Genomic DNA, 12,300 nt, shown 5'->3' on the forward strand with positions numbered 1-12,300 from the left:
GGGGGAACCTAAAAAACAACCTTTTCATCATTGTATGTCAAGGCTTGGAGACAGAACGCAATGTGAGGCCATGATGGGAAAATAAGAAGTGACAGATTGAAAGTGACAGGTTGACAAATGTGTCAATGAAAAGAGACACCAGTGTGGAAAAAGAGGGGTGGGAGGATCAAAAGTACATGCATGGTTTTGTTTGTCTTCACCAGAATATATACAGGGGTCTGCCTTGGTGTTTGTTTTCAAGAGTACATATATCTTGATGGACTGTTGTAGTGTGTTTGTATGTATTTATGCATGTGTGCACATTTATTAGAGAATACAAGGGCCAGAGGGTCATACCACTTTCTGCCACTCTATGCATGTGTACTTTAAACAATGTGTGCATCTATTCACATGGATGTGAGTGGCAGTGCAGCGGGCCTTGCTGCCGTCACGCTGTGACATTTCCCTTGCTAGGGCTGCTCCCCTGACCTTTTCCTGGTGTCAGATCAATCTTGATTTAGCCAGATGTCACATTCACTTTGCTACACATCTATAAACGGGGAATCTGCAAGTGCGTTTGCAAAAACACAGACAAGCATGAAAAACTCATCTTCCTGACAAAGCAGACTCATCACGGGGGAGCACTGTGATTGTAATGTTTTCTTACATTGTGTCGATACGTGTAAATGTTGTGTTTTCACAGAATGCAATTTTCATGACACTTGAGAAAATTATGTACAGTAAGCTGTTCACATTCTATTCAAGAGGAATCAAGATGCTGTGTTTAACTGTCCAAAGGTGATACTACATTAACCCTTAAAGGCCGAGCGTGCCGCCCGCGGCTTCAAAGAGGTAGCGTTCTAAAATGCTTAATAACTTTGTAACCGCTAATCCTATCCATCTGATTTAAAAAGTGAGGTAAAGCGGCTATTCTAGGCTTTTTGCTGGTATCACTATGTCCTTTTCCGGGATTCAGAGGCTCCGACGTGATCGGGGCAACGTTATCACATTTTACAGCCTTGATTCGTCAAGGAGACCCACGCGGCCCCTCTGTCTGAGCCAAACAGCAAAGATTTTAGACTAAGTCCCACCCCCCTGTGTCCGGATAGGTTTAAAAGGGTAAAGGTCCAGGCAAACCTCTGCCCATGCTACCATCTTCTCGACCAATCAACATAGGTTGCTGTGTATGTTTTTGGCGGCGGGAGATAAACAAAGAGAAACAGAGAGACGAGAGAGTAATACTAAAGAAGAGTAATTCTGCCAGCGTAAGAGAAATAAATACAACACGAGATATCTAGATACAGTCACACACACACACAAATACACATACATACACACACACACATATCCCAAGACAAATTCAAACCAACATGTCAAAACGGCGTTACACTACGGAAGAAGCCGTAGAATTTATTTTGTCTGGCGGACCGCTTAGCGATGCAGCGGTGGATTCCTCAGATTCTGAAGCTGACAACTGGCAAGGAAGAGGAGTATGATCACGGGATTGATCCCTTCGAAGATAAAAAAGTGAGTAACTTTGCTTATTTCTTATTGTTTGTGTTGCATTTATCGGTTGTTGTTTCTGTATAACGCCGAAAAATAATTAGTCCTAAGAGTTTTTATAATGGATGGCCATTTGCCGTAATTGTGTCATAAAGTGAAGTCCTGAGCTCAAGATTCACTATCAATAGAGGCTACTATTTATTTCAGTAAAAAAACGTCAAGCAATACCTTTCATTTATTGCCTCATTCCGCTTGCCCTCTTTGGTTGTTTGTTATGAGGTCTAATGTTATTATATTCATTGCATTACAATTCAGTTACTGATTCCATCAACTAGTAATGTTAGCAGAGGGATAAAGTGTGAATCAAATCAAAAGTTGAGACTGTGTTTAGAAAACAGATAGGATGACACTGGAGAAATAAAAGCAATAAAGGAAATAAAATAAATTCAGACATTTATATCTGTATATTTTCCTCCCTTTTATTTTAGTACAGAGGATGAGAGAGGGGATGCACAAGCCCCTGTCCCCATCAGTAGGCCTCCTTCAAACCGAGAGGGAAAAGAATGCGGCCAGGAGGGTGCAGCATCCAGAAAAAAGGCCAAACCAATGCCAGCCCCCCTGACAGTGAAAGGGAGAGGAAGAGGAAAAGGGAAAAAAACATCTCTGACCCCAGAAGAGCCAGGAGCTGTTTGGAACGGACCTGAGGTGCCAGATACTGCCCAACAACTACCACACTTTTGCCCGAAAAGAGCCCCTGGAGTCCAAGGTTTTGTTGGTGTGGAGTATACTCCTGCACAAATATTTAGAAATTGTTTTAACAACCAAGCTGTAAATATCATCTGCAAGAACACAAACAAAAATGCTGAAAAGGAGCAGGCTAAGGGGGAAAAGTTTGTTTGGGAAAGCCGGTAAAATTCCTCATGTATGTCGGCCTTATGGCACTTCTAAAACTGCTAAAAGTAAGTGACTACTGGAGGAAGGGATCACACCTGAGTGTTCTCTTTCCTGCTTCTGTCATGACAAGAGACAGGTTCATGGCAATCAGCAGAGCTGTACATCTGAGCGACCCAGACCATGATGAATCTTGATACATTTCCTTTGCTCTTTATATATTTTTCTAATATTTTGGTTATAGTTTGAAGATCATTTGCTCTTTGTACTTTCGCACTTTCTATATATTCCTAATACTTTGTTTATAGTTTTAATATAATTTGCACTTTGTTAATTTGCACTTTGAATTTGTTTCACTGTTTGTGTTTGTATTTCAATGTTCAAATGATAATATATTTCTCTGAAACAAGTTATTTTTGTTGCAATGTCATCTGTTATGGTTTAATTGTTTACTCTCTCAACCTTTTTTTGACAGAAGAAACATGATCAGTCATTTAAATATGGAAATACATTTCGTTTTAATTATTCCATATGATCCTAGGCGTTTTTCACTGAAAAACGCCTAGGATAATATTGTAATAAATAGCTGTAACTTGCTCAGGGAACATAATATGCAGATGAAATTTAATTTGAAAGCCTAAAACATCTAAATGCAGCTTTGTAAATAATAAAAAAGAAAATCCCTATGTTCCTGGCGGAGTAAACAGTAAAAAAACACAACATTTGTACTGGCGTTTTTGAAAAGTGCTGGTAAATTCAGCCATTATCACACAAAGTTATGGTAAAATTTGGACTTCAAATTAGCCAGACTTGAACTAGAGGTTCTCCTGAATCAAATGAGGTAAGGCACTTGATGCTGACTGCAAGAAAAGGTTAGAACAGGTTAGGAGAAACAAATAAATACAGGAGAGTCAGGCAGGCGAAAATTCCGTCTAGGTCTTTAAGGGTTAATACAAAACATAGACCTGCTTAGACCAAAAAGCTATTTGAAAAATGTGTCTGATAATAAGTTGAATGATAAATAAAAAAACGAAACTTTTCTAGCATTTACTTTTAGAAAGCCTCCTGTGATTGTTAAAATCGTTTGGTAGTGTATTCTTTCAGTTGTCTTACTTTAAAACAGCAACCATCTGGCATCTCAATGAACTGTGACATTGTCAAAGTTCTCACCGATCATTTCAACACTTTTAGAGATGCAGTCTTTCAAACAAACTACATTTTTCTTAAAGGTCTACATTTGAAAAATACCCTCAATCATTTTACTAAACTTTCATAATGCCAATCACTCAGGGACATAGAAATCTATAAGAATGTCAACACAATCTCGAGCACTTGTCAGTCAAGCATTGTCTTCCTTTACCTTTGCACATTTAAATCGTGTGCACAGCCACTACAAAATATAGCAACCAGTCTTACAGATTCTTACTTGTACAGTATGTATGGATGTTGACAAACCATAAGGTTCTTTGCCCTCTCACCTTTGACATCCCATAGGGTGAAGTGTCGATTGCTGGAGCCTTCAGGGGCCAGGGTAAAGTAGAAGCGATGTCCAGATTGTGGCTCGTCTTTATCTACCACACTGATAGTGTGAATTAGCTAAGAGAAGAGAAGCACAGAAAGAAAATAAACAGGTTAGATAATATCCTCAGATTCATTCAATGGAAACGAATGAATACGAAAAGCACTTTAAACTTTCCATTTCAAATGCCTCTTTTATGAGGCAGGAAGGGAGTTTGAGTAAGTGTACTTGGATGCAACAGACTCCGAAGGCTTCCTGCGAAAGTGCAGTTCAAAGGGGCTACAGTCACAAAGAGATAAACATGTCTTCCTCCAGAAAGTTGACACAGCAACATGAAACAAATGTCTTAATGTTAGAAATAAAAAACTATTCTAAAATGCATGCATTCAAACAGTAAAAGGAGGATATATTGTGTTGGGCTGGCATGTTTTAGCTCTAAGAAAGAGCAAAGACTAGGTGCAAATGTGCAGAGAAAGAGAAAGAAAGATCTGCAACTAAGTGAGGGTCTAGTAGTCCTATCTAATGTCATATAATAATAGTGATCCACATTCAAAGATACAACTCAAGTGTGATCCAATTTTCAGAACTCTGTGTGGATACAATAAGGTGAGATATGATTCACTGTGATCTGAACAGACATCAAACAACCCCTGGAGATCCTTTCACATGAACACAGGCCTCTCAGTGACAATCCATCCTCCTCCAGGTCTATGAATCTGCAGCAAGCATCAAACCAAAAGCTGATAAATGATAGTTTCACATCCCATCTCTCAGCTCTGGTTCTGCTCTGCTGCCACACATTTCTTATTATTTTGATTCAACTTATCTTTGTTTACTGCACACTCCAACTTAAAGCAAGCCCTTATTGCCTATATTGAGTATTGTCTTTTGGTAAGAGATGAATGGGGAAAACAAAACCAAACAAAGTCTACTCAGCATAAAAGACATTTAGGGAAATTATTTTTCACTAACGGCCGTTACGAGAGCTGACATTGCACACCTAGAGCACTGGAGTAATAGTACCTGTAATTGTTGGAGTTATATTTATTTTCGAAGTTGCAATGCTTCAAAGAAGTTAGTTTGTCTTCTGTGTTGGTAACACATTTGCCTGCGCTGGTCTGCATGCATGGGCATACTGCTCTCAGAATGAGGTGTGGTTTGGCACTAATGTTTTGACACCCAAATAATAAAAGAACTAAATGAAACCCCTTTGCTTATTGAAACGTACTTTGCACCTAAATTGTGTGCCATTGAACTACATAAAGTGGATTTTGACATGCCCGTAGAGCAGCCATTACATTGTTTGTTTGTTTGTGGCCTTTATTTAACCAGGTGAAGCCCCTTGAGATCAAAAGATCTCTTTTTCAAGGGTGACCTGCAGGACATTAGTTACACATGTAACATAAAAACAACAGAACAACAATAAGGATGACATACAACATAATGTACAGGGTACAGTTTACAAACTCTATTTACAGAGACAGGTACCATGAGTATCAAACAGCATGTCACCCAGCTGAGTTTTAAAATGATGCAGGGGAACCAAAGTGCTCAGTTTTAAACATGTTTGCAGACTGTTCCAAGTTAGTGGAGCTGCACAACTAAAAGCTTTCTTCCCTAAGACAGTCCTAGCACTTGGCACATTTAATAAAACAACATCATGAGATCTCAGGCAATATGTACTTTCAATTCGTCGAGAGATCAGAGAGCAGATATAAAAAGGTAGTTTACCCAACATGGCTTTGTAAATGAACATGTACCAGTGACTGAGCCTCCGTACAGTTAGTCAAAATTGAAATGATTTGTTCTATGAATAACCATCCCTCCCGAAAGCAAGAAAAACCATCATATTTTATAAATCAATAGCAATCTGAACAATGGGTATGATTTCAGATTGCATGTTTGTTATATAATTTAGTTCTGTTTTAATCAACTTTTGTAGGAATACAAGCTGTTATTCCTGGTTCCTTTCCATGTGTTTGTGTGCTTCTCGAATGCACATATTGCAGCACGCTAAGGAAGCATCAATTGATTCACCCTGAAATCATGCCGTAGCATTTTGTATTACAAAGTAAGCCATATTATCCCAAACAACCTCCTTGAGCTCTGGGTATGACTAAGCCTCTTCTGTGTCAGGGATGCAACATCAATGCTGAGGAGCTTTTTATTGTGAAGGTACAATCGAGGCCCCGGGAAGTGTGCTCGGCAGTATCTTAGTCACAGTAATGCATGGGCATCATTCAGAGTTGTGTGCATTGCTACAAATGAATGAGGCTGTCTTGAACAGGCAGGCAACCTGAGCCTTTAAAGTTGCACAATAAAGCAGATGTCTTTACTGTATGTGCCAGAAGGTTATGGATTGGACACGTGTTTCTGTAAAGGACAAGCGTAAGAGTGAAATGCTTTGGAGAAGATAAATGCAAAGGACAAATATTCATAGGAAAAGAAAATCACAGTGATGAATAGAAAGGGCAGGTAGAGGAGGCATGTAAATACCAACCCGGTATCACGGTGAGACGTGAACATGTGACGCTTTACCATTGCTGGGAGATGTGAAGATGTCACGGTTTCGTCTTTTCAAAACGTGAAAAGCTGACAGCTACACGGTATTGTTAACCCATGTTAACCAGTGGAGAAATACCCGGAAGTGCCAAGCAAATGGTCTTCCGCGCCTATTGGTCGGTTTTTATTGTCAAAATTAGATGTTTTTAATTTATTTTGTAATCCTCACACTCGATTTCGCCGATTTTCTTGTGGCTCTAGCTGGTCGAGACCTCTTTCAGCAGAAACAAAGGCTACGATGTTAATCCATTTGTGTTGTTGTGGAAATAACGGACGTGACGTTGTGTGATCTCTTAGCAACTGAAGTCCGTGAAATATAAACACCACTAAGGTTCAAGGGTCAAGGGTCAAGGGTTGTTGTTATCAGATGCTAGCTACAGTGTAATTTTCAACCCGGTATCACGGCAAGACGTGAACATGTGACGGTTTACCATGCTGGGAGATGTGAACATGTCACGGTTTCGTCCCCTTCAAACGTGACAGCTACACGGTATTGTTAACCCATGTTAACCAGTGGAGAAATAACCGGAAATACCAAGCAAATGCTACCCCCGACGTAATGATTTATTTTTTAATAGTCACACTCGATTACAGCGATTTTCTTGTTGCCCCAGCTGGTCGACACCTCTTTTAGCATAAACAAAGGCTACATTAATGTATTAAATCGATGTTAATCCATGCGTGTGGATGTGGAATTAACGGACGTGACGTTGTGCGATTGAGTTGCCAAGCAACAGCTTCGGTTCATGTTCATTTACAAACTATTCAACTACAACCGTAGTTATATTTAAAAACATGTTAGAAGGCCTCACGAAATACTTTAATGCACATTAAAATGTAAATGTGAAGGAATGTGTGTATAACAAAATACATCGGTCATTAAACGAAACCGGAAACAGACGTAGGCAAGATCCTCAGCTCGATGATTGGATGGTTATCCGCAATGCATGCTGGGATTTGGTGTTTATGTGATGTGAAATCTGAAAACGTTTTTTAAAAATACAATAATACTTTATTCCGAGTGTGCTTGCTTTACTCTTTGAAAGTCATCACATAACAGCATTGTAATACACGGTTCGGCTCCATTAAATATTACATATCTGCCGTAGTTCTCTATTTATAGAGCCCTGCTGAGAAGACTTCTGGACAAACAGGAGAACTGCCGCCAAAACTGAATACGTGACGTTGATCATAAATATATAAGCAATTAAACAACATCTTACATTTCTTTTCACACAATACGTCTCCTTGCAGTATCAACACTAATTCGGCTGACTTTTATATTTGATCCAATTGGTAGATAGGCTGTATTTAAACCATAACCGTGCAGAGCTGATAGAAAGGGACACCTGGTGGTCAAAGCACGTTATTGAATTTTATTATTTTATTATTAGATATTAATAGGATCTCTATAAAGTATATTCATTACTCGTTATTCTCTACTAATAGTTCATTAAAGACTGTATATAATGACTAGTTTGAACATCCCTTTCAAGATTTCAAGATTTTATAAGCTACGGTTTATTGACATATCATATTATACACAACTACTGTGTAGTTATGCAATGAATGAAAAACTTGGGTCGCAGGTTCCTCAACAGTGCATTACAAGACATCTATCAATATGTGTTTATACTCCACCATTAAACTGTCATTCTGCACATTTCTTATACTATCTACATACATCTTATAAGAGTATAATACATATGTATAATATCAGTTTAATAATAAACAAATAATAAACAAATAAGTGCTTAAACATAGTTAACATTGCAGGAAAGCAATATATTAGACGTTAAGTACTTTGTCAGGCTTAATATTTATCTGTAGATACAAATGTCACTGTGTGTGCTGTGTGCTCTGCATGTGTGACCATTAAAGAATCAGAATCAGAATACCTTTATTAGTTCCACAGAGGGGAAATGTGCAGCGTTACAGCAGGAAAGAGCCACAGACAGCTTAGTGTTGCATATCTTACATGCGTTAAAAAAGTACTAAGTTAGAATAAAATAAACAATATGCTAAAAAAGTACTAAGTTATAATATATTAAACAATATGCTAAAAAAAAGATAAAAAGTTACATAATTTTCAAAAATACAGATCAAAAACAAAACGGCATATATATTGATTTAGTGGCCAGGTATAAATTACAGTTATTAATGGCATATATATATTGCACATATTGCACAAAGTTGGTTTGTATTTAGCAGCAAGGGGTGTTATAGTCTGTGTTGTGGTGTGTGTAGGAGGGTCTACAAGGGGCAGTGCTGGTTGTAAAGTCTGACCGCTGCAGGAAGGAAGGACCTGCGGTTTCAAGAGGGTTTCATCCCTCCATATTCTTCTTAAAGCTTTTTTCTTATTCAAAATAAGACCTTAACCTAAAGTACTCTTTAATGTTTAAATTAAGCCTTATTAGTTTGTCTGTTTTGCACATCCTCCTATTAATATCTAATAATAAAATAATACAATTCAATAACGTGCTTTGACCACCAGGTGTCCCTTTCTATCAGCTCTGCACGGTTATGGTGTAAATACAGCCTATCTACCAATTGGATCAAATATAAAAGTCAGCCGAATTAGTGTTGATACTGCAAGGAGACGTATTGTGTGAAAATAAATGTAAGATGTTGTTTAATTGCTTATATATTTATGATCAACGTCACGTTTTCAGTGCCTCATGTTTGTCTAGAAGTCTTCTCAGCATGGCTCTATAAATAGAGAATTACGGCAGATATGTAATATTTAATGCAGCCGAACCGTGTATTACAATGCCGTTATGTGATGACTTTCAAAGAGAAAAGCAAGCACACTCGGAATAAAGTATTATTGTATTTTTAAAAAACGTTTTCAGATTTCACATCACATAAACACCAAATCCCAGCATGCATTGCGGATAACCATCCAATCATCGAGCTGAGGATCTTGCCTACGTCTGTTTCCGGTTTCGTTTAATGACCGATGTATTTTGTTATACACACATTCCTTCACATTTACATTTTAATGTGCATTAAAGGGATAGTGGAAATCCGCGAATTTTGGGTTTAACTTTTTTTTTTATTTCATGCGCCTAGTTTCATTTTATTTTCAATTTTACTGCGCCCTCTCAATGAAACGAAATACTTCGGGAATAGTCGGGAATCTTCGGGTGATGACGAGAGCATAGGAAGACGGGCACAAACAATGGCGGACATTCAATAGCATTTGCATGTGAATAGCCGACCTTTATTATGGTACCGAGTATATTGCCATAAATATGATGATTGATTATGAGTAAAACATTCTACGTGACACAACGACATTGGATTAACCTTGAGATGCGTTTTTATTCCGTTGAACACAACTTTTGAACACAAATCAAAAAAGGTAAGACGTAATTATTGTAATATTTTTGGAACCGGATGTTGTTTACTTTCTCTTTTCTGGCTGATAGATCCAGGAATTCGAGGTCGGACAGTGATGACATTACATGTGTGGAATCTGTGGAGTCTCAGCTTTAAATCGTATATCTTGTTTGTGCAGTTAAGATAGTAATAAGGGCATTTCTACCGTGTGTTGTGTGTAAAAAAGCGTTAGCATTAGTTAGCATTGTTTCTCTCAATGCTAATTCAAAGGCTTGGTATTACTCTTGTGTTTTTTGTAGCTAACAATTGTTCTTATTGTCAGTTAGCGGAGTTTCGTACCTTTAAAAGGGTATGAAACATTAATAGTTTCATAAATGTTAAGAAGCCCTGAGACATGTGAGAGAAAAAACGGTGGGAGGGGTCCACTGGGGGGACCTTCGGGCTTAACTGGTTAACAATGATTAATATTTGTAAAGGCTACAGGTGATCTTAAGATGCGTGAGCTATGCTTAGGGACCTACCAGTCAAGATTATTTGTGCGTAGGGGTGCATCATCTGGCGCCTGGTCCTGGTCATCCTCGCCATTGCCCATGCCGTGAACCATCACCTCGGGCTCGGGCTCGAACAAATAAGGACGTAATGGTCCATCGTCTGGCTCAATATTGTCACCATCGTCGCTTACTGAACCGGATTCAGATTCAGTTCCTAAAACGACATTTTCGTAGGAAAGCCGAGAGGATGTTTCTGACTCGCTATCATCACTGGATACCTCGTACAATCCTTCTTCTTTGTCTGGTATATTTGCCCTTCCACGTTCAGAAGCCATGGTTTGTTATCGTATCGTCTTCCTAAGTTTTCGTCACTTCCGGTTTGGCTGAGTCGAACATTTCGTTTCTAAAAAACTTCGGGGAAGCTGCAATAAAGTGCTTCTAACATGCGTAAGGCAATTATTATATTTTTTTAATCAGGTGTGATTGTTTTGGTACGTAATTATGCTTGTATATAAGTTAAAACGAAACTATTTGAGATTCCATTTCCACTATCCCTTTAAAGTATTTCGTGAGGCCTTCTAACATGTTTTTAAATATAACTACGGTTGTAGTTGAATAGTTTGTAAATGAACATGAACCGAAGCTGTTGCTTGACAACTCAATCGCACAACGTCACGTCCGTTAATTCCACATCCACACGCATGGATTAACATCGATTTAATACATTAATGTAGCCTTTGTTTATGCTAAAAGAGGTGTCGACCAGCTGGGGCAACAAGAAAATCGCTGTAATCGAGTGTGACTATTAAAAAATAAATCATTACGTCGGGGTAGCATTTGCTTGGTATTTCCGGTTATTTCTCCACTGGTTAACATGGGTTAACAATACCGTGTAGCTGTCACGTTTGAAGGGGACGAAACCGTGACATGTTCACGTCTCCCAGCATGGTAAACCGTCACATGTTCACGTCTTGCCGTGATACCGGGTTGAAAATTACACTGTAGCTAGCATCTGATAACAAAAACCCTTGACCCTTGAACCTTGAACCTTAGTGGTGTTTATATTTCACGGACTTCAGTTGCTAAGAGATCACACAACGTCACGTCCGTTATTTCCACAACAACACAAATGGATTAACATCGTAGCCTTTGTTTCTGCTGAAAGAGGTCTCGACCAGCTAGAGCCACAAGAAAATCGGCGAAATCGAGTGTGAGGATTACAAAATAAATTAAAAACATCTAATTTTGACAATAAAAACCGACCAATAGGCGCGGAAGACCATTTGCTTGGCACTTCCGGGTATTTCTCCACTGGTTAACATGGGTTAACAATACCGTGTAGCTGTCACGCTTTTCACGTTTTGAAAAGACGAAACCGTGACATCTTCACATCTCCCAGCAATGGTAAAGCGTCACATGTTCACGTCTCACTGTGATACCGGGTTGGTAAATACACCTATGTTTGACATTTTACAAGAATCCTGCCCCAGAAAGAATAGACTGCTCTTGGAGCAGCTGAGTAATGGTTTGATAGATTTCCCTTGATCTTATCTGACACTGTGCGGTTTTTGTAAGATCTCGTAAATAAATTCCAGCAATCGAACACCCTGCTTCAATCATTCTGATAAACGCCTCAAAGTAATAGTCCTTCGGGTTGTTTATCATGTAAGTTGTTGTGGATCCATAACAGTGTGTTTCTGTGAGAGACAAATAGGTATGGAAGACTCCGCTTATAGTGTTTAACACCATGAACAACTCTGACATTTTTCTACAGAAATAAAAAGGCTGGAGCTAAAACGTTACAAACATTTCCTTTCTCAGAAAATGTACCTTCCATAAACATTTGTTATATTCATGTTTTATTAAATACACATTTTATGATGGAAATCTCCCTGAGCCTGTGTAGCTATAATTTGTGTAGCTATACTTTGTTAAGATACCTCTAAATGCAGCTCATTGAAGAATATTCATTGAGTTGATTATAAAGGAATGTATATTAAATATTCAGAGGAA

The 12,300-nt window shown here is 38.5% G+C and overlaps 1 protein-coding gene and 1 long non-coding RNA gene across 2 annotated transcripts in view; one reads left to right on the forward strand and one right to left on the reverse strand.

Annotated features, from left to right (window-relative positions):
- Positions 1-12,300, reverse strand: part of LOC117539505 (cadherin-22-like) — a gene marked incomplete at its 5' end in the record, with an annotated part of 139,903 nt that overhangs the window by 9,658 nt on the left and 117,945 nt on the right. Inside the window, 1 exon segment of the mRNA XM_034205704.1 lies at positions 3,852-3,969. Coding sequence (XP_034061595.1) covers positions 3,852-3,969 — 118 coding nt within the window.
- LOC117539506 lies at positions 1,066-2,380 on the forward strand. Its single transcript, XR_004568012.1, has 2 exons — positions 1,066-1,506; positions 1,971-2,380. It is a non-coding gene; the product is annotated as an uncharacterized LOC117539506 (long non-coding RNA).

This window comes from Gymnodraco acuticeps, unplaced genomic scaffold (genome assembly GCF_902827175.1).
Source record: "Gymnodraco acuticeps unplaced genomic scaffold, fGymAcu1.1, whole genome shotgun sequence".
NCBI classification, from domain to species: domain Eukaryota; kingdom Metazoa; phylum Chordata; class Actinopteri; order Perciformes; family Bathydraconidae; genus Gymnodraco; species Gymnodraco acuticeps.